Source organism: Leptodactylus fuscus, chromosome 8 (assembly GCF_031893055.1).
Source record: "Leptodactylus fuscus isolate aLepFus1 chromosome 8, aLepFus1.hap2, whole genome shotgun sequence".
NCBI lineage: Eukaryota > Metazoa > Chordata > Amphibia > Anura > Leptodactylidae > Leptodactylus > Leptodactylus fuscus.
Window position 1 is genome coordinate 22,451,199 of NC_134272.1, and position 24,139 is coordinate 22,475,337.

The window sequence follows — 24,139 nt, forward strand, 5'->3', positions numbered from 1 at the left end:
CGTGATCTCACTAAACCCGGCAGCATATGTTTGCATGGTGAAGGTTCCTTGTACATTATATTTTCCTAGTTTTCTATTAATGTTGGTCCTGGCAAATAAGGAACATTAAGGTAATGAACAAGAAAGGAGGGACAGGACACAGGAACCGCCCAGGGAGACAAGAAACCTCCGGGAAAAGAGAAGACGGCACCACCCGCTGTGACAACGGGGTCAAGATTTCATTTTAGATACGGTAAAATAACACAACCATTCTCTATCCTAACAGAATTGTGTATAATGGTTGCAGGATTATTTCAGATAGTATGAGAGATCTTCACGGGCATGGCAGCACACTAGTTCTGTGACTGAAAGGAATGGAGTCGATAAAGAAATGATTGATGATGATGATTATGATGATTGTGAATGACTATGGGTTCTGCTTACAGCTTAAGCCAATGTCCTTCTCATAAATAACAATGAAGGTTTCTCCTCCTAGGACAATCTAATATAACACGGTCAGTTCCTGAGACGTAGCTGCCAGGATAGCATTAATATAAAAGGTGCATGGTCCTAAAGATGAGGGTCTTTATACAGTTAATCCATGAGAGCCATGTGCCTGGGGCAGGGTTATAGTACTCTTTGCCAAATATGTAGTCACCAGTAGAAATGAGCGAACAGTAAAATGTTCGAGGTTCGATATTCGTTTCGAGTAGCCCCTCAATATTCGACTACTCGAATCGAATATCGAACCCTATTATAGTCTACGGGGGGAAAATGCTTGTTTCAGGGGTAGTCAATGTTCGATCAAATTATACTTACCAAGTCCACGAGTGAGGGTCGGGCTGGATCCTCCGAGAAGTCTTCTCCTTACAGCGTCCTCGTGGCGTCTTCCGGCTCTTCATTCACTCTGCCAGGCATGGGGCCTGGGCAGAGCCATCTGCGCATGCCCGCACTACAAGCAGGTATGCGCAGTCGGCTCTGCTCAGGCCCAATGCCTGGCACAGTGAATGAAGAGCCGGAAGACGCCGCGGAGAAGCTGCACGGAGAAGACTTCTAAAGGTAGGAGAAGAACCAGCGTTGATTGGCCGACTGTATAGCATTCGGCCAATCAATGCTGGTTCTGCATCGAACTTTTACATTCGAACAGCGAGTAGTACTCGATCGAGTACGAGTATTTCAAATACCGTAGTATTCGATCGAATACCTACTCAATCGAGTACTACTCACTCATCTCTAGTCACCAGTACTATAAATAAAGCAAAGTAGTTGAGAGGCCCATGTTAGAGATTATGTATTAAGATCCAGAAGCTTCAGGTTATTCCTCAAGCAGGTCTCTAACATCTTATTTACCAATGTCTTGTAGAATGTGAAGGGCCCATTTGAGATAAGACAGAACTGCTAAAGAAAGAACATTGATCTTGAGAAGAGGAAGGAGCTGAAGATTTGATAAGATGGCAGATGTGATGTATCAGAAACTGAACCAGATCAAGGAGATCATGGAGAAGACTAAAGGTATGTTCTTCATCCATTATATCACCCTAATGTGTCCATCACACTAACGTGTATTCCTCATAGTAGTGACAAGTCTTGTCAGTCCTTATGGTCCATGATTATTATTATTAGGGTTAGGGTTATTTTTTGTGTACTTGCATGTTCCTTCCATTGTCTCCGCTCTTCTTCTATTGACCACACATTGTCATCTGCCCACGTAGATCATTCATCTTATGGACCACTATGCCATGACAATTCCTTCTCGTTCCACCCACCCTTGTTCCCATAACAGTGCTAAAAGCAGGTGAGGCTCTTCCTCAGTCCTGAAGTAACCTTGACCTCTTTATCTCCATGGTCCCCATTGCTTTTATAGTCTTCCTTTAAGCTCCTAATGATAGAAGTACCTTGTGTATCTCAGTCTGAGCAGTGTACAGAAGGATATCACCCAGGATTACGTGTAAATCTGTCCAGTCTCTAATTGTCACTTTCTTTAATTTTCAGAGATAACAAAGGGGAAGAAATCGGTAAGATTCACTTATCAAAAAAGCTTCTGTATAGCAGAACCAATGTAAAAAGGTGTCTACTCTTGTGTATGATAGTGAGGTTAAGAAACCACCTTATAGAACTTTGTTCAATGGGGTATTGGCAGCAGGTTCACATTCTGAAGAATTTATCAGAAATTGGGGCAGTTTTATTGGGATGCACCAAAGATAAAGTGACTAATTTATTCCATATGCAGTGGATACGTATTGACATGGATTTTACGCATAACATAGAAATTATAATGTGGCGAACCATTCTCCGAAAAATTGATTTCTTTACACATTTCAAAACTCTCATCTGGAGTCGGGAAGGAATTTTTTCCCTGAAATGGGGCAATTGGCATGAGCCTCATGGGGTTTTTTGCCTTCCCCTGGATCAACACCGTAGGGGATTGTAGGGTTATAGGTTGGACTTGATGGACTGATGTCTTCATCCAACCTCATCTACTATGTAACTATGTAACTCTAGATACTGTAATACAGACCTTGTATCGCTGCTGTAACCAAAGATGATTATATTAACAGTAAAGGATTTTTCCACCTACAAAGGTTACTGACCAATCCTTGTCACCACCTGCACCAACTCCAATTCTTTGCATACTTCAATAAGCTCCTCTCCACTGGCACCATTAGAATTTTCTCTAGCCTCTTCCGTTATCAAGAAATCATTGCTTTTATTATTAGCACAATAATGCTCTCTGTTGTCAGGTGGGCGGTCCCTGTCTTTTTGTTACTGCCCACCTGACAGTAGACAGCATACTTGTGTTGATACTAACAGCAATGTTTGCTTGGGAACGATGGGGGCAAGAGAGAAAATGCTAACTGTGCCAGAATCAGTGTAGGGAAGCCTATTGATATATGCGAAGGGTTAGAGATAGTGGAAGTGGTGAGAGGTCCTCTTTAAGTATTGTTTGTCTGGCAGAGTTAAGAGGGCTCTAGGCCCAACGTGGGCCATGCCAGCTTCCCAGATAAAAAGTAATGTTTCAGGCTGTCCTGGTCTTTCTCAAACTTTTAACTTCTAATTGTACTCAAATGTGGTGACGCTTTGAGGCAGGAAGCCCTTTAATGTAATGTTGAGGTTGTGTTGATGAGTCCTTGAGTTGTCCACTATTAATGGAGTTATGGAACTACATAGTAATATGGAGGTACAACAAATGGCCAAATTTCTAGAGTCGATGCATCTAGATCTTGTTGCGGTTGTCGGCCTTTGAAAGTGTCTTGGGGCATCCTAACACTATTGACCAATGCTATAAGCCATCTCCTATATGTCCTATCATCATAATAAGTGTCCCCGATGTATAACTCACAATGTGCTGTGTTATGATAGAGCCCGGTAACACCAGGACACAACATTGCGATCATCTCAACTCTGGAAGAGAAGGACGTCCAGTGGTTACTGACAGTCATTAGTTCTCAGCATTTCCAAGAACAAGTGAAGAATGTAAATCTCATCAATATCAAGAACATTAAGGAAAGTAAATGGGAAAAGCTGCTGGTGGAATACACGTTCTGCATCTATGTATCTAAAGAACATCAATGGACGCAGGGTACATCGCCATCTAAGGCGGTTAAATCACTGTCATCACAAGGTAAGAGACAAGTTAAGACTAAATGCTGCCATACACTCTGTCAAACCAAACCATACAACCTATTAGGAAGTGTAGTGAGCATGCTCTATACCATGTAAAGAGGTCATGGTCATGAAAGATGAGGAAGCCATATGTCCCCACAGACTCTATCCTGGTATGGTCGTGTGTAAATTTCCTAATAGAGAGTTAACTTTTATTGTAACTCCACCCTCTTATGACATTTTTTAAAATTTATTTTCTATATATTTATTTTTCTTACTTACAGTGGCTTGCAAAAGTATTCATACCCATTGAACATTTTCACATTTTGTCACCTTATAACCACAAACAAAAATGTATTTTATTGAGGTTTTAAGTGCTAGACCAACACAAAGTAGCCAATAGTTGTGAAATAGAATGAAAATGATACATGGTTTTCAAAATTTTAATCAAATTAAAATCTGAAAAGTGCAACGTGCAAAAGTATTCAGCCCATATACTCTGATACCCATAAAGCAAATCCACTGCACACAATTACCTTCAGAAGTCACTTAATTAGTTAATAGAGTTCAACTGTGTATAATTTATTCTCAGTATAAATACCTGTGAAGGCCTCAGTGGTTTGTTAGAGAAAACTAGTGAACAAACAGCATCATGAAGACCAAGGAACTCACCAGACAGGTCAGAGATAAAGTTGTGGAGAAGTTTAAAGCAGGATTAGGTTATAAAAACATATCCAAAGCTTTGAGAATCCCAAGGAGCACGATGGTCTAAAAATGGAAAAAAAAATTCTACAATTGCAAACCTACCAAGACTTGGCCGTCCACCTAAACTGACAGATTGAGCAAAGGGAGCACTGGTTAGAGATGCAGTCAAGAGGCTCTTGGTCACTCTGGAGGAGCTGCAGAAATCCACAGCTCAGGTGGGAGAATCTCCACAGGACAACTATAGTTTGTGCACTCCACAAATCTGGCCTTTATGGAAGAGTGGCAAAAAAAGTAAAAAAAAACAATGTTGAAAGAAAGACATAAGAAGTGCCATTTGCAATTTGCTACAAGCCATATAGGGGACACAGCAAACGTGGAAGAGGCAGATGAGACCAAAGTTGAACTTTTTGGCCTAAATGCAAAGTGCTATGTGTGGCGGAAAAGTAACACTGCTCATTACCCTGAACACACCATCCCCACTGTGACACATAGGGGGCAGCATCATACTACGGGGAGGCTTTTATCAGCAGGGACAAGGAAACTGCTCAGAATTGATGGGAAGATGGATAGCGCTACATACAGGGCAATCCTGGAAGAAAACCTGTTGGAGGCTGCAAAGACTTGAGACTGGGACGGAGATTCACCTTCTAGGAAGACAATGACCCCAAACATACAACAAGAGCTACAGTAGAATGGATTGAGTTAAGGAATATTCATGTGTTAGAGAGGCCCAGTCACGGTCCAGACCTAAATCCCATTGAGCATCTGGGGCAAACATGAAAATTACCGTTTACAGACGTTCCATCCAATCTGAATGAGCTTCAGCGATTTTGTATAGAAGAATAAGCCAAAATCTCAATTTCTAGATGTGCAAAGCTGGTAGAGACATGCCCCAAAGACTTGCAGCTGAATAAGGGGCTGAATACCTTTGCACTTCACACTTTTCAGATTTTTATTTGATTATTATTTTGAAAACCATGTATCATTTTCCTTCCAATTCTCAATTATCGGCTGCTTTGTGTTGGTTATCACTCAAAACTTCAATAAAATACATTTAAGTTTGTGGTTGTAAGGTGACAAAATATGAAAAAGTTCAAGGGGTATGAATAGTTTTGCAAACCACTGTATATAGCGCCTTACACATATCGTTAACACTGACTGTCCCAAGAAGGGCCTATAATCTAAATTCTTTATCAGTATGTCTTTGGAGTGTGGAGTAATCAGAGTAAACCCCATATACACACAGAGAGGACACATGATGTTGTCCTGGCTCGAATGAACCATCTTGCTACACTATTTAAAGCGCTACTAACCCAGCAGGTATAACACAAGCTAAAAAGTGATGGGAAGTGTTAGCTTATTATGAGCATTCAGTGAATAGTAAAAAGATTGCAACACTTTATGAAAAATAGAAAAAAATGAAAAAGAAAATAGAAAAAAACTGTAAAAAATAAAATAAAAAAAATAAATAAAAAATCCATAAATAAATAATGTCTACTACAGGGAAGAAGAATCTGATTGTGGTGATTGATGATGTCAATGACGGGAGTGATGAGAAGAAAATGGGGATCAAGAAACACTATTCTGATCTAAAGAAGTATGCCAGGGATCTCTTCCTCTTCAGTAGGATGGAGAAGGAATCAGACTACCTGAAGTTTTTTGATAATTCTCCACAGCCAGAACCAGTCCCCGAACCGAACCAGAGCCGGAGAGGTAAGTGCCTGAAAATCCTCTCTAGATGCACAAGACTGAATGCTACTTGTAACAATAGCATTAGGTGGAGATGTTGGACTGATATGGAAGGATTAGTGGAGAGAAGAGATGAGCGAGTACTATTCGGATGAGCCGATCCGAACAGCACTCTCCATAGAAATGAATGGATGCACCTGGTACTTCCGCTTTGACGGCGGCCGGCCGCTTAACCCCCCGCGTGCCTGCTACGTCCATTCATTTCTATGCGAGCGTGCTGTTCGGATCGGCTGATCCGAACAGTACTCGCTCATTTCTAGTGGAGAGCATTATCTTCAGTCCGTAGGGTTATAGGTCAGACTTGATGAATCTGTGTCTTCTTCCAAACTCAAACTAATATACTTATATGTTTAGTCTCAAAAAAATTGAATGGCCTGATCTTTGTTCACAGGACTCTTGTGGTTCTTAGGTTACATTGAGAATTATTTTAGGTTATATGGAGTGGTAATTATTAGAGATGAGCGAGTACTATTCGAAACGGTAGTTTCAAATAGCACGCTCCCATAGGAATGAATGCACACAGCCGGGGCCGGCGTCCTGATGCTTAACCCCCCGAGTGCCGGCCGCTCCCATTCATTCCTATGGGAGCGTGCTATTCGAAACTACCGATTCAAATAGTACTCGCTCATCTCTAGTAATTATCTTTATTTTTATTACCTGTAGAATTTAGTTATTCACAGCTATCATCCTGGTCACTAAAACAGTAGTAGTAATATAAGGGACAGTATGAATAAGGCAAGTAATGGTAGCAGTAATAATAAATACAAAAGTCACAATATTAGCAGTGTTAGTAACAATAGTAGTATTAATAAGATAAGTAATAGTAGTAGTAATATAAGGACCAGTATGAATAATACATGTAATAAGAAAAAGTAGTCGTAATACTAGCAGTACAAGTTGCAGTAGTAGTGTTAATAAGACAAATAATAGTAGTAATAAATACAATAGTGGTAACACTAGTAGTACTAGCCACAATAGTAATAGCAGTAGTAATAATACAAGTGCAGATGTAGTAAACTTTAACATGACATTTTAACAATACTAGTGGTAGTAGTAGCAGCAGTAGTGGTGGTAGTAGCAGTAGTAGTAGTAGTAGTAGTAGTAGTAGTAGTATCAGTAGCAGTGGTTGTAGTGGTAGTAGTAATGATAGTAGTATCAGTAGCAGTGGTTGTAGTGGTAGTAGTAATGGTAGTAGTAGTAGTAGTAGTATCAGTAGTAGTGGTAGTAATAGTAGTACTAGCAGTAGAAGTAGTAGTGGTAGTAGTAGTAGTAGTGTCAGTAGTTTTAGTGGTAGTAGTAATGGTAGTAGTAGTAGTAGTAGTAGTAGTAGTAGTAGAAGTATCAGTAGTAGTGGTAGTAATGGTAGTACTAGCAGTAGTAGTAGTAGAAGTAGTAGTGGTAGTAGTATTGGTGGTAGTAGTGGTGGTAGTAGTAGTAGTATCAGTAGTTGTAGTGGTAGTAGTAATGGTAGTAATGGTAGTAGTAGAAGTATCAGTAGTAGTGGTAGTAATGGTAGTACTAGCAGTAGTAGTATCAGTAATGGTGGTGGTAGTGGTAATAGTAGTATCAGTATCGGTAGTAGTGGTAATAATGGTAGTAGTAGTACTAGCAGTAGTAGTATTAGTAGTAGTATTAGTAGTAGTATTCCAGTTAAATTCCTTGAATTTGTTTATTGAAATATATTTTCAATCCACAGGTTCTCAGCCTGTCATTGCTCCAAAGGTGAGATATGTAATAAAGGTAACACCCCCTCCCCTTCCTGGGTTGTAGTATGTGCACAGCTCTGTGTAGTCTACAGTCACGTGCTACTCCTTACACTCTGCCTCCCCTCACAGACTGGGTAAAACATGATTGTAGTAGTATCACACTACACAAGGTTTGTTTGTAGCCTGTATCTAAGGAATCTCATCGCTCTGCATAGGAACTGTGGACATTTAACAGGAAGAGATTTTCAAGCCCATTATAGTACATTGGCATTGTTGTTGCAGAAGCGTCTCCTGGCCAATCTGTCTGTCCTGTTTTAGTCGTAAGAATAACAAAAACAACTATTTTAATCACTGCCATCTTTGCCTGATGCTGAATTATTAGAACCTCCGTGTTCATATTTCAATTCTATTTTCATTTCAAGGTTGTGATTGGAATAAGATACAGAGTTGGGATTTTCTCCAGATCAGCGGACAGAGATTTCGCCTGGTTGTCGACTCTGCTGACATCTGAGCCCTTCAAAGACCATGTCCTGTCTGTCAGGCCATGTTTTATCTCTAACAATGGATTCCAGAAGATGAATGAGGACCTGTCTCACTGCTCATTTGGGATCCTCTATCATACCAAGAACAAGGGAAGAGTCAACATTACTGGTGTGACAGATAGTTTGTATGATGAAGAACTAGAACATTTGTCTGTGACTCTTGGTAAGAACAAAATTGTATAGAAAAAATGACTTTGAAAAAAATAACTTGTTACAGAAGCTAGACTATGATCTATTAACAATCATTTGTTTAGGATTTTAAGATTCATTAAACAATGCTCATGTGAACAGATCCTTAAATAATTAGGGATCACTGGGTCATGGATCAGTGTGGAAGTTATTTCTATGGAGGTGGGTAAGTGTTTTCTTGGTAACTCTAATGATAAATAATTTTTTTGTAAAATAGTAGGAATGGATTAGCTTTATACCTCACTGTAGGCACACACTCTCCCTGATGTGTACGATTATCCCCTGACCCTGGTCTATAGTCTCTCACTCTGCCAAATCAGTATCCCTACGCTATGCTGAAGAGGCCCAAAAGACTGAAACAGCGCTGTCCATAGCTGGGAATCTGTTCCTTTTGGAATAGAAATACTAATTTGGCAATTAAATCCGCATCATGATATTAGACTTTTTAACTCATGCATGACGTTAAGGATGCTGCCCTCTAGAGGGCGGCGTACAGAGTGCACTGTTCTCCTAATTACATCCTGGAGAATAGATTTGCATATTTTTTACCCTGAAGGTGCTAGAGACATGAACATGTCAACATGTCTTGAGATCAACCCAAGTCTGTCCTAGAGGCATGTGAGATGTAACTAATCCATTGATGAATAGCCAAAGACATGGAGGACTGAGATCTCCGCACATGATCCTCTAATCCAGATGGTGTTTTGCACTTACAGGGAAGAAGAATCTAATTGTGGTCATTGATGATCTGGAGGACGCTAGTGATCAGGTTAAGATCCGGCTCCTGCACACACAGTCAAAGATTGCCGATTTTTCCGATGATCTGATCCTTATTTCACTTCAAGACAAGATTGATAATATGGGACAGACAGCAAAATTGAAGATCTTACAGTATTTCCTCAGGCTTTCAGGTATCGGACACAATACACTCTATGCCCGATGTTCAGACTGACAAGTTCCAATGATCAATGTAGTGCGCCAAATAGTGCTCATTCACATGGCTGATGCAAAGTACATGGAAACTACTCCGATCATTCCTATCCCATACTGTTCCATTGTCAGCAGTATATACGACATTACACAGCAATGTGATTCTAACAATTGAACATCTTTAATGCCAACTTTCATTTGTTGGCTGGTTGGCCCACATATGCAATGACTGTTTATCAGGAACAAGAATTCCTATGAGTGCTTGTCCCCAATAATTCACTCAATAATCCACAGAACTATATGTAATATGGTGATACGGCAGCACATTGTCCCACATCTGGTAGATAGGATCTGCTAATGGTCTTGTAACATCCTTGTCCATTCAGGCTTCTGCGCCATCCTCCGGCCGCATGGTACGGCGCAGGAGGCATGTCCACTTATGATCCTCTGCTCCTGGCTCTCTTTTTGTATTTTGTTTTAGCACAGCTGAGAGTTTGTTTCAGTATATCAGTCCAGATAGTACTCTGAATTTCCTTTGGTTCGCTAAGAGTTAACATTTGATACTCTATGATTGACATCTTACCTTCCAATTATGTCAGGGGCAGGTTCCGAGCTTCCCATATACAGCCCATTAGTCCATACATGGGTGCTTACTATTAGTCTCCTTAGAGTGTGCTAGCAAATTACTTTTTCTGTGATATTCTGATACTTATTTGCTTTGATCTCTTGACTATTCTTATGGATTCCGATTTTGTACCTATTTGCCCAGTTTGACCTCTCTTTCTTGTTAAACAGAAATAGACCATAACACATAAAAGAGGCAAAAATGTAAACTTATGTGTGGGTATACAATCATGTCCAACAGTACAAAACTACCACACAATTGATTAATAAAACATAATAAATTTTATTAATACCTACTAAAACAGTAGAATCACATGACATATATGAGAGACAATTACATAATACAATTCTATTGCTATAAGCAAGTGGGGGTAGACGAAACTACATAGTACCAACTAGCCAGTAGTAGGTAGAAAACAGATGGCCAATAACAGTTACATGAAGTAGGAATGGTCCTGGATAAGAACAACAATATATAATAATGTATGGTGCAGGATGCACCTAACCATAAACAGCAGTGTGACAAAGCCAGGAACCCAGTATCTCTCCTAGGTGGTATAACAATACAGTGTTGCCATCTTACCTACCAACAAGAAAGGAAATGCCCTTTCTTGTTGGTAGGAAAAATTTATTATATTTTATTAATCAATTGTGTGGTAGTTTTGTACTGTTGGACATGACTCTCTTTCTTGTTGTTAGTCTTGTCTGCATTCTGTGTTTCATTTTATCAGAGGAAGGGACTGTTGTCCAGTTGTCCACTGCCGCCAGGGTAGTTGTGGCAAGCGGGTAGGGACACAGGCTGGGCCTAGCATCGGGGATCACTGTCTCTATCTCTTTTCTTCCTCTCCAGTTCCTTCAGCAGCTACTGGGGGATTGCTTAAGGGGTAATTCCCTAAAAGGTCTGTGTGGGATATTCAGAGAGGAGCAGTTGAGGAAGACAATACTAGGACTGGAGAACACAAAAGGAAACATCAAAAATTGCTAAATCAAGTGCAACACTTGAGTTTCTGCACATCTATGACATTCTAAGGGTGCATTCACATGGAGTAACGTGCCGCGTGACCTGGCAAGTATACGCTGTGTGAGATACGATCCAGGCTCCCATTGAAATTAATGGGAGCGTATACGGCGCTCAAAATCTCACACGGTGTATACATGCCAGGTCATGCGGCACGTTACTCCGTGTGAATGCACCCTAAGCATGCAAGAGAGCCACAAGTAGTTAAACATGTCATGACACATTGTGGAGAAATTACTATCAAAACCAGCATAGATGAGAGTGATTGTAGGGTTTGTTTGTTTTTTGTATTTTTTTGGCAGTTTTTTATACTAAAGTCAGGCCATTTTGATCATTTTGCGCCCTGCTTGCCAATTTTTAAAACGTGGTTTAAGTGGGACGGACACCAAGACAGTCTGGGGCAGAGACATCTCAGCCTGATACATTTAGGCATGCCAGAAAACTATATTTTAATTCTTGCAGTTAGAAGTACCCTAGAAATTTTTTAGAAGACCCCTTCCATTCAATTTGGACTCCGAAGTTGATGATTCAAAAGCCAATAAATGAGATGCTAGAAATCAGTAACTTGTCTCAGGGAAGTTCGTTTGTTTTACAGATGAAAGACTGGGAAATCCAACAGCGAACTCAGGATATGAAAAAGTAAGTAAAGAAATTTTTTATTATCATTATCTCTATATCCAATCAAAGGTCATAAACAATTCTCTGCAGGGGCTGTAAATGGAGTAATTCTGACTGTGTTTCACTATGTGTTTTATAATATGTATTGATGCTGGGTGCACACCAGTGTTTGCGTCTCCGATTATCAGTTTTCCACCTTCTGCATGCAGAAGACAGAAACCTGTTAGACCGTGACTAGCAGTGAGCGCACGTGAGCGTTTTGTGCTCTCCGCAGCCAAACCGTTTTTTTTTTTTTTAAACCGGACACAAAGTCCTACATGTCCAACTCTGTGTCTGGTTAAAAAAAAACGATTTCGCCACGGAGAGCATCATATGCTCACGGGCGCTCGCAGCCGGACACTTTTCAAACCTGATCAAATGAATGGGTTTGAAAAATGCCGGCAGGTTTCCGTCTCCTGTCCAGTTTCACGCAGGAAACGGAAACCTGCAGAAAGGAGACCCCGGGCGCAGATGTGAACGAGCCCTTACTTAGCCATATCCATTTATGACTATATCCGATATAGATCTGCTGTAATATGTATATCTATGACTATCTCCGGTATATATCTGCTATAATTTGTATATCTATGACTATATCCAGTATATATCTGCTATAATATGTATATCTATGATTACATCCATTATAGATCTGGTGTAATATGTATGTCTATGACTACATAGAGTATAGACCTGGTTTAATATGTCCACCTAAGACTACAACCAGTATAGACCTGGTGTAATATGCATATCTATGACTACAATCAGTGTAGATCTGCTGTAATATGTCCATCTATGACTCCATCTAGTATAGACCTGTTGTAATAAGTATGGTGTGTATGTCTATGTATGGCTACACCCAGTATACCTCATGTAATATGTCCATCTATGACTCCATCCAGTATAGATCTGCTGTAATATGTCTATGTATGGCTACACCCAGTATACCTCATGTAATATGTCCATCTATGACTACAGCCTGAACCGACCTGGTGTAATATGTTCATCTATAAATACACCTAGTATAGGCCTGGTATAATATCGTATGTCTACGTCATTGTTTTACAGCACAGAGGCTCCATCTCCAATCCATCTTTAGACAGATCAAGATCTTCATCTGTGACTTCTGCAGAGATACCAGCCCAACCCACAGGACATGTAAGTCATGAATTTCCAGTGTGTTTTTAGCTTTAAAGGAAATGAATCATCTGAAAATGACATATTACTTCAAACACATTTTTGATTAATATATATATATATATATATATATATATATATATATATTTTTTTTTTTTTTTTTTTTTTTTTTTTTTTTTTGCTTACCACTATCTATACAGAAAAAAAATATATATATGTATATTGTAGTTTTTCTTTTTCCACTAAAACATTCACAAAAGACAACATTCCTGTTTTAAGCAACTTAGATGTGACTCTATAGGTAGCTAACAAACATGGATGAATATATTGATGGCAAAAATGTAGGTACTAGAGATGAGCGAGTAGTATTCGATGGAGTAGGTATTCGATCAAATACTACAGTATTCAAAATATTCATACTGGATCGAATACTACTCGCTATTCGCAGTAAATATTGGATTCAGAACCAGCGTTGATTGGCCGAATGCTATACAGTGTACAGCATTTAGCCAATCAACACTGGTTCTGCAGCAGGCTCGTCCTTGCTAGCCGGGAGAGCTGGCAGCTTGCTGTTACGAGGGAGCTTACTTTTTCTCATAGGAATGCATTGACCAGCGTTGACTGACCAGTGTACAGCATTCGGCCTATCAATGCTGGTTCTGCCGGAGACTCGTCTGTGAGGAGGCGGAGTCTCAGATCGGACCACAGCAGTCTCCAGTGTGGTCCGATCTTAGACTCCGCCTCCTCCTAGGAGCCCCGAAATTGTCCTACACTATGTTTTAGGCCACTTTAAGTTGTGGTTTATACCAAACTTGTTACACCCAAAACGAATCTGTGATACGAGCCATCCAAAGTGAATTCATAGCGGTTTACCCATCTCTAACAGCAACCTATGGAGTTGGCATTCCCAGCTTGGCACAACAACTCTTTAGAAGATGTCTCGCCTCATAACAGAAAACACAAAAAAAAATTCTGATTAGTAGTAAAATGATAATGTGCTCGATCATTGCTCACGAATGTGCAGATTATTGTACCATATAGAATATTCCAGAATGAATTTTAGATAGGATTTGCAGTAATTCTATTGTTCTAAACACATCTTTTGGCTTTTGTCTAGGCCCCACCAGCTCCATCAAGATCTACCATTGGCATCTTCTCTAGATCAGACAAGGATGACTACCTCTGGTTGGAGAGATTGCTGACATCAGAGGAGTTTGGACAGAAGGATGTGTTAGGTCATAAAATTTCTGGTCATGATAATGAAGCCTTGCGAGAGGTGGCCTTTAAGAGCAAGTTTGGGATCCTTTACCACAGCTTTAAGAGAGGGAAGATACGTCTCACCGATGTCAATGATTCTCTGTATAATGAAGAGCTGTTGCAGTTGTCGACCAAACTTGGTGAGCGGCTGTAGTATAATCCATTAAGGACCTCCATCTGACAGTGGGGAGATATCGGTACTGAAATTAAAGGCACCGATCTCTCTAGCATTGGGGCCCAAACTGGGAAAGCAAACAGTGTGCTGAATTCAGCACTCTTTGCTTTCTTCCTTTTTACTTCTGTTTTTGAATCCTTTTTGTTTCATCCTTATCTTTGTCCTTGTTTTCTCTTCTTCGGTCCCTCATTCATGTCTCCTTCTTGTCTTCTGCCTTCTTTTCTTCTGTCCCTCGTTCATATCTCCTTCTTGTCTTCTGCCTTCTTTTCCTCGGTCCCTCATTCATGTCTCCTTTTTGTCTTCTGCCGCCTGTTCTGTTGGCTCCTTGTTTTATTCTCTGTCTTTTTTTCTTGTGTTTCTCTATGCGTCTCTATTTTAAATTTTTATCTTTTCCTTCCATCGACCTCAGAACAAAGATGGGGTAAATGTACATAAATCCATGAAATGTTATAAAAAGTGGCATTATATTGATACCGCATTAAAAAGGTCATAAAGGGAAAAAAAACCACACATAGTATTAACACATAAGCCTACGCATAATAGGAAACACCTAACTAAAACACATTAATCACCAAAATGGTTGGATTGCTTAGAAGTCTCTTCATTAGGGTTGAGCCGATCTTGAGATTTCAGGATCGATTTTAAAATCCAATTTCCGATCATTTTCCAGTCGATCCCAATCGTGAAATTTGCTCGATCGCCGATCGGAATCCGATTCCTTCTGATCCCAATCGTTCAACCCTAGTCAATGCTTCTCTATGGGAAAAGTCACTTTTATGGTTGAGCCGATCTTGAGATTTCAGAATCCGATTTCCGATCAATTCCATCCGATCCCGATCGTGAAATTTGTTCAATTGCCGATCGGGATCCGATCATTTCCAATCTCGATCGCTCAGCCCTAGTCACTGCTTCTCTATGGGAAAAGTCAATTTTAGGGTTGAGCCGATCTTGAGATTTCAAAATCCGATTTCCAATCAATTCCAGCCAATCCCGATCGTGAAATTGGCTCAATCAGCGATCGGGATTTGATCATTTCCAATCCCGATCGCTCAACCCTACTCTTCATTCAACTCTTTAGCCCTGATTTACTCTTGTTTACAACTAGACACTACAGTAAATGTGGCTCATCTTTGTCACAATTGGTCGCATCTTAGCACATCTAGTTTGGGCTAAAATTGTTCATCTTGCTAGACATGTGGATGTGAATGCTCAGAAGAAGGGGATGTAGCTTATATGTGTCACATTGCACCAAAAATGTGCTTACACTCTGTTACACTGTATCAAAGTAAGTCAACTACTAGGTGGTATAAACATCGACTAGACGGTGTAAAAATACGCCAGATTTATCTGGCATCGGCCATTGTGATAAATCTGGTGCACGTTTACGCTATGTTTACTATTAGTAAATCTGAACCCTTGTCTTTGTTCTTTGTTTTGCCCTCTTCTTCATCTTCTTCATCATCTTCTTCCTTCTGTTCCTCTTCATTCTTTACTACCTATCTTATGTGACCATTTTTTTCTTCTGTGGTTGATCCAGGGAAGAGAAAGATGATTGTTGTGATTGATGACTTGGATGACAGTGGAGACAAGTTAAAGCATAAAATCCTGGAGAAGCAGCCCAGCCTTGGTAGACTGGCCGCAGAGACCTTCCTTTTCACTACAGCCGAGAAGAAGGAGGTGGATCATCAAAGTCAAGGCAAACATGGAAGTAAAATGAGCAAATCCACAAGGGAGAAAATCAGTCGTATAAAGCAAATACTGACCTGAAGTTCATCACCAGGAGCTGAAACTTTATTTATAAGTTTTATGATCCTTTTAGATACATTACCTCCAAATGAGAAATGTGGTCCTTGGGAAATCTCTGGAGATTGATTATATAATGTATTGCACTTAAATGTCATTGAATGGCAGCCTGCGACCTCAACAGCCATAGGCTACAACACCATAACTGCACTAGTTGTGTCATATCCTAGGAGCAGTAGTGACCTCTCAGCAGCACAAACTGTGATATTCTTATCTTTACATGGCATGTGTAGGTTATATTATTACTAATAGTGGTATTGTATTTTACACTCTCCTTATAAAGTTCTTGTCAATTTATCAATGATAAATAATTGTCTTAGGGAATAAATTTCAGAGGGATCAGCTATACCTCAGCTTGTAAATGTAATTATTGTCCTTGATATCATCCATTTATTCCCTTGGATGTTAATAAACTTGGTTTTTGAAAGACTGTATTATACTCCAGAGCTGCGCTCACTATTCTGCTGGTGGAATTAAAGTGTACATACATTACATTACTTATCCTGTACTGATCCTGAGTTACATCCTGTATTATACTCCAGAGCTGCGCTCACTATTCTGCTGGTACAGACACTGTGTACATACATTACATTACTTATCCTGTACTGATCCTGAGTTACATCCTGTATTATACTCCAGAGCTGCGCTCACTATTCTGCTGGTACAGACACTGTGTACATACATTACATTACTTATCCTGTACTGATCCTGAGTTACATCCTGTATTATACTCCGGAGCTGCACTCACTATTCTGCTGGTACAGTCACTGTGTACATACATTACATTACTTATCCTGTACTGATCCTGAGTTACATCCTGTATTATACTCCAGAGCTGCGCTCACTATTCTGCTGGTACAGACACTGTGTACATACATTACATTACTTATCCTGTACTGATCCTGAGTTACATCCTGTATTATACTCCGGAGCTGCACTCACTATTCTGCTGGTACAGTCACTGTGTACATACATTACATTACTTATCCTGTACTGATCCTGAGTTACATCCTGTATTATACTCCAGAGCTGAACTCACTATTCTGCTGGTGCAATCACTGTGTACATACATTACATTACTTATCCTGTACTGATCCTGAGTTACATCCTGTATTATACTCCAGAGCTGAACTCACTATTCTGCTGGTGCAATCACTGTGTACATACATTACATTACTTATCCTGTACTGATCCTGAGTTACATCCTGTAACACCTGTATTATACTCCAGAGCTGCACTCACTATTCTGCTGGTGCAGTCACTGTGTACATACATTACATTACTTATCCTGTACTGATCCTGAGTTACATCCTGTATTATACTCCAGAGCTGCGCTCACTATTCTGCTGGTACAGACACTGTGTACATACATTACATTAATTATCCTCTACTGATCCTGAGTTACATCCTGAATTATACTCCAGAGCTGTGCTCACTATTCTGCTGTTACAGTCACTGTGTACATACATTACATTACTTATCCTCTACTGATCCTGAGTTGCATCCTGTATTATACCCCAGAGCTGCGCTCACTATTCTGCTGGTACAGACACTGTGTACATACATTTCATTACTTATCCTGTACTGATCCTGAGTTACATCCTGTATTATACCCCAGAGCTGCGCTCACTATTCTGCTGGTGCAGTCACTGTGTACATACATACATTACTTATCCTGTACTGATCCTGAGTTACATCCTGTATTATACTCCAGAGCTGCGCTCACTATTCTGCTGGTACAGTCACTGTGTACATACATTACATTACTGATCCTGTACTGATCCTGAGTTACATCCTGTATTATACTCCAGAGCTGCGCTCACTATTCTCCTGGTGCAGTCACTGTGTACATACATTACATTACTTATCCTGTACTGATACTGAGTTACATCCTGTATTATATTCCAGAGCTGCACTCACTATTCTCCTGGTACAGTCACTGTGTACATACATTACATTACTTATCCTGTACTGATACTGAGTTACATCCTGTATTATACTCCAGAGCTGAACACAATATATATTCATGTGCAGAATTTACAAATCTCCTAATTATGATTTTTATTACATACCATACAAGGATAAGATATAAAACAGAAACTAGCAATAATACCATAAACTTTGAAGGCTCTGGAGATAATTTGCATATTTCTTGCACTTTTGCTATATAGAGAGCAAAGAGCAGAATACCATGATTACAGCACTGCAGGCTACACCCATTCCCTTCACATTCTCCATAGTATATCCGTTTTTTGTGTTCTGGTTTGGGGTTAAATCTCTCATTATTTATGGAATATTCTGGGAGGTTTGAAGGAGTTTTTGGCCTTCGTATAATAAAATCTATTGATTTATAAAGTGAATCTATTGGATCTCTAAGTGTCTTGATGGTGTCTCTTGGTCACTGTAGCCAATGGTTCCTCCTCTTAATGGATTTTGGGCATATTTAAGAAGTGAATCCGATCTCATTTATAGAAGAGATGTAGGACAGGAGATGTAGTGTTGGTTCTGTGTGTACAGATGACACTGGTGGTATACACTAAAGCCGTCAGATATGAGTTTTACCCATTAAACACTTGGAGTCATCCTTGATTCGATTTTCATCTCCCTTCAAAAACACATTTAGAATATTTATCCACCTGCGGTTAAAGTGAAAATGGAGAAGTTTCCCCAAGAACTGATCACTTATTGCTGGAATTCTTCAGATGGAGCCTGAAAATGAAATCTGGAATCTGATCTGGTTGCTGTGGTGGCTGCTCCAGCAGATGGCATTGACATTATACCCACAAATGTGACTAATCTATTCTTAGGTTTGGTTATGGATTCCAGCTTTAACATACCACCAAAACAGGTTGCAATTCAGAAGACAACCACTGAGTGGACAATCATAGACACACACGGAATAGATATCTCATGACCGCCTCTTGGACATAACAGTGGTTTGAAATTCTGGTCATCTCATGAATCGTGTCTATTCATCGAGCTGAGAAGTTGCATTTTTTGGGGACATTGTCCCAAACAAAGTCTTTCTAGTATAAGGTATAATTCCTGCCGTCATTGCACTTGTATCTCATGAATAAAGATGGGTGAACCTAAGAAGATTCATTTTGTCGTGTGATCAGACAAAGCACACCTTTGCCTGACCTTGTTTGGTTAGGAGCAGAAAGGAAATTATTATACTCCGAAGTCTCTACAGACTCAGGAGCAGGGATGGCCTTAGATGAGATGGCACCCCGAAAACCTCCTTGGGTGCCCACTCATCCATTGTGAAAAAAACAGGAAATATATATATATATATTAAAGATGAGCGAACAGTAAAATGTCCAAGGTTCGATATTTGTTTTGAGTAGCCGCTCAATATTTGACTTCTCGAATCGAATATCGAATCCTATTATAGTCTATGGGGGGAAAATGCTCGTTTCAGGGGTAGGCAACGTTCGATCAAATTATACTTACCGAGTCCACGAGTGAGGGTCGGGCTGGATCCTCCGAGAAGTCTTCTCCGTGCAGCGTCCCCACGGCGTCTTCCGACTCTGAATTCACTCTGCCAGAGCCGACTGCGCATGCCCGCACTACAAGAAAATGGCCTCTTACAGTTAAAGCGGCCATTTTCTTGTAGTGCGGGCATGCGCAGTCGGCTCTGCCCAGGCCCGATGCCTGGCAGAGTGAATTCAGAGCCGGAAGACGCCACGGGGAAGCTGCACGGAGAAGACTTCTAAAGGTAGGAGAAGAACCAGCGTTGATTGGCCGACTGTATAGCATTCGGCCAATCAATGCTGGTTCTGCATCGAACTTTTCCATTCGAATAGCGAGTGGTACTCGATCGAGTATGAGTATTTCGAATTCCATAGTATTCGACCGAATACCTACTCGATCGAATACTACTCGCTCAATAAAGAAAATAAAAAAAATGCAGAGGTAGTGGCTGTTGCCGGGCCCCTAATGTCCCGGGACCTGTGGCAGCCGCTACCCCTGCTACCCCTTTAGTTACGCCACTGCCTCCAAGAAATCATGAAAGCCTGTGTGATCATCATGTAGAATAGAGGCACTCGCACTCACTGCCTTTATGTAATGTATACTCTCATATTTAATTCATAATATACAAGGAATGACAAAAGTTTAATTTTTTTGGCATAGAACAATTGTGATTTTTTTGTTTTACATTTTCTATCATGTTTGCAACCGTTCAAGTGAGAGCAACAACAGAGGGGGCAAAACCAATGTATAGAGCCACAAATAGCCCAGAATGAAGTCCAAGATGGAGAAAGAATACAATGGAACCCAGTGGCTAGTGGGGGTCTCGCCTGAGGAAGAGATTTTTATCTGCATCAGCCAGGTGGCTGAAAATCAGTAGTGAGATGTAGTTACCTTATCAAATTGTACTTTGATCTACTGGTCAAGTCAACTATCTTGGTTGATGGTTGATGGTTCTTCTGGGCACCATCTGGCCACTATGTGAATTTTAGAGGGAAAAAAAAAAATATAATGAGACCCAGATGAGCCCTTTAGGAAGAACTGCAATGTTATTGAATCATAGTAGAGGTTATGTAGCCCATCAGTCTTCCGATTTTCTCTATTTTTACCATGTCCTATGATGTCTTCTCTGCAGAAATGGAAAACCTCATCATTATTCTTGACAATCTGGAGGACAGCAGTGACCGGGAAAAGATGAGAATCCTCCAAGAAAACCAAAGCTATATAAAATATAAGGGGAATCTCATCCTTTTTAGCAGAATGGATAAAAGATGTAATTATATGAATCATCTGAATGACCATCCCCCGAGGAGCATGATAAAACAGAAGAAAGGTGAGATACAGAGAGGACTGTGATCCTGCAGATACCTCCAGATCTGGTGCATCCCCTGGAAATGTATGAATGAATATCATGCTGCTCATATAGCACCATCATATTCTGCAGCGCAGTACAGCTCCCATCACTCACTGGCCCTCACTGGATTTCTAGGAGTGTGGGAAGAAAGTGCAGGGCCCAAAGCAGAAACAACATCACCTACCAAGTCATTGCTATCAAGTTAAGGGTGTCTGTACCTTACGACTTTGGTAGACAATGCTTTATGGCTCAGATTCATCTATAGAAAACATGACGTAACTGTCAACCTGTGATGTCATTTCAGAGCGACTAACCCTACAGATGACATCATCCAGAAATCTCATCTTCAGCAGATTCTGGCAGCCTCAGAAGATGAGACTTGAAAACAGAACAGGTAATAATGACATCATTGTGAATATCCTAGGTTATAGTAATGATCAACATATTCTTCTTTCCTCCATTTTTTGTCTCTTATTTGTACAGTCTCTACTTTTTTATGTGCGTGATTTTTAAGTAAAAGTAAATTGTACACTTGGCCCCCTATGCATCCCCATACGCACAAATATAATAAAGTTACGAGTGTCAGAATATGGCGGTTTGGTACCTCTGGAATTGTATTGGAACAGAATATGGATGACGTCATTTTGGCTGCACAGTGAATGCCGTAAAAACGAAACCCGTAATAAATTCGCACATACGCACTCTCTCTCCAGTTCTACCCCATTCTGATTTTTTTCTACCTTCTCGTTATATTGTACAGAATAAAAAATAGCACCTTTTAGGAAGAACAATTTGTCCCACAAACACGAAGCCCTCATATGACTCTGAATGGAAAATGAAAAAAGTTGTGGGGTTTGGAAAGCAGGGAGTCAAAAATGAAACATGCCACCAGCGTGAAGAGGTTAAACTACAGAGTCTTATACTGTACAGATTTATCCCAGTGACTGACTTTGGATTATACATTGCACATATCACATGTTACATATGTAATATTAAACAGTGTAATTTTAAATTAGACAGTATTACACTGCACCAGATTTATCACAGTGACTGATACCTTTTACAGATTACTAATCTTATGTCATATTAAACAGAATAACCTTAGACTTAATCATTGTTTGGTCACTATTTAGACGTACTGTGCAGAGTTTTTCATGTCATCTTTAGTTCATTATTGTCATTGTCACATCCTCTTCTGTATTCTTATATACCAAACATTGTTATATTATAGATGATGTCATCTCCACAGAATCAGGCAAACCAAAAAAACAGGGCACAATGATCAAAATCCCTCCATCCGGTATAGAAGTGTTTCACTGTACATATTACTAATCCTATGTAATATTAGACAGTTTAACCTTAACATAGACAGCATTATTCTGTAGAGATTTATCACAGTGACTGATGCAGGACAATACCTTTTACAGATTACTAATCTTGTGTAATATTAAACAGCAAGATTTAGACAGTCTTTTACTATAGATGGATGATACATTGTGCAGATTATTAATCCTGTGTAATATTAGACAGTGTAACCTTAAACTAGACAGTATTATACCGTACAGATTTATCACAGTGACTGATGCTAGATGATATATTGTACAGATTTTTATTCCTATGCAATATTAGACGGTGTAATGGTAGACTAGATAGTCTTATACTGAAAAGATTTATTACAGTGACGATGTCATATTCAGTTCACTCTCATTCAGTGCACTGTCAGCTTTCCAGCAGTATATAGAACTGCCTGTGCCTAATCTGATAAAAGGTCCTCTTTAAAATGGTGACCAGAGGAACTTTTGGAAAATTCAGCACAAATTCTAATTGTTCCAAATCAGTTTTTTTCATCTTTATCTGGGATCCAATTTGTGTGCAGGGAAGGAGAATGTGGTGGTGATTATTGATGATCTGGAGGACAGCAGTGACTCCCAGAAGATGTGTATCCTGCAGGACCAGTACAGTATTGTGGAATGGGCTGCTGACTTAATCCTGATGTCACATAATGATAAGATTAACAAAAACATACTGAGTGAGAAAGTAAATAAAATAAAGACTTCTCTCCAATGTCCAGGTAGGTTCACGTAATGAATATCACATACTGTTCACCTTTGTACCCTCCAATTCATAGCAACAATATAATGGCAAACTTATTGATGTAAGATACATATATTAACAAAAAAATATTACATGCAATTGGATAGTTTTAGTCTGAAAAGGGTGTTACTTTTGCTAACAGTACTTTTTTTTTAATAATGCAAGTACAGATGTAGCATACTTTAACATGACACTTAACACACTAAATAAACAGTTTCTTAAAAATTTAACTTGTTGTGTGATTTCATATTGCAAAGTATTATTCAACATATTTTCCTTGCATCTGTTTACTGAAATATCTTTTCCATCTCCAGGTTCTCAGGATGCAATTTCCTCCAAGTTGACACATGCAATAAAGGTAACCCCACCACCACCCTCCCTAGGTTTTAGCCAGTGTCAGACTGGGATGTCTAGAGCCCACCAGTGGAATTGTTTCTAGGGGCCTGCCGCGAGGACCCCTGCAGATCAGCTGTACCAACACAGCGCAACTATAGGTAATAACAATATGATGATGCTCACCCATCATATGATGTGCACCACTGCGCTAACTATATACTATATACCTCTATACTATGTATAGAAAGTGAGCATATCATAGTCCATACAACTATAGTACCCACAACTGTGGTTATCAAGAATATGGTGAGTGAGCAGCGCCCAGCATCGAAACAATACTGGGAGTTGCATTTTCTGGTAAACATCTGATCTGCAGGGTCCTAACAGACTAAGAGATCGAAGAGATCAGTGGGAGTCTAACACCTAGAGCCCCGAGGGGCATGGCCTGGTTAATGGTGAAGTAAGGACACTGTTCTCTTTGGCTCCTCCTGAGCCCAACTACAAAGCAGCAAGCATTACCCAGCACATCCCAGGATGGGCAGAACTAAAAAGGATCATCCTTGTCCTCTTCCACCCCCTAAATTTAACCCCCAACCAGGAGTTCCACAGATGGCGCCGGACTCCCCCTGGGCTCGATCTAGATTTCCGGAGCCTGGTGCAGCACAGGGCCAGCATTGGAGAAAGATTGGCCATCCCTGCTCCCTTCACCAACAGTGTCCTCCTCTGCTTCTTTGGTGCCGACCAGGCGCAGCACCTTGGTAACCCTGCAAAATGGCAGCCTCCACAGCCTTCCTCTACTGTGCAGCCTCGCAT

General features: G+C 40.1%; 1 protein-coding gene across 1 annotated transcript; it reads left to right on the top strand.

Annotated features, from left to right (window-relative positions):
- On the top strand, positions 1-16,419 carry LOC142217444 (uncharacterized). The gene is made up of 12 exons (XM_075285691.1): positions 1-232; positions 1,343-1,491; positions 1,972-1,994; positions 3,340-3,601; positions 5,791-6,000; positions 7,733-7,758; positions 8,165-8,447; positions 9,190-9,384; positions 11,641-11,684; positions 12,768-12,857; positions 13,954-14,233; positions 15,806-16,419. Exons 2-12 carry the CDS (start codon positions 1,431-1,433, stop codon positions 16,033-16,035), a joined length of 1,704 nt encoding a protein of 567 aa, XP_075141792.1. The 5' UTR covers positions 1-232; positions 1,343-1,430; the 3' UTR covers positions 16,036-16,419.
- The last annotated feature ends 7,720 nt before the right edge of the window (positions 16,420-24,139 follow it).

Coding starts and splice junctions, on each gene's coding strand:
- LOC142217444 (XM_075285691.1), top strand. CDS start 1,431: ATGGCAGATGTGATGTATCAGAAACTGAACCAGATCAAGGAGATCATG. Junction 3,602..5,790: donor TAAATCACTGTCATCACAAG/GTAAGAGACAAG, acceptor TGTCTACTACAG/GGAAGAAGAATCTGATTGTG. Junction 6,001..7,732: donor ACCGAACCAGAGCCGGAGAG/GTAAGTGCCTGA, acceptor TTCAATCCACAG/GTTCTCAGCCTGTCATTGCT.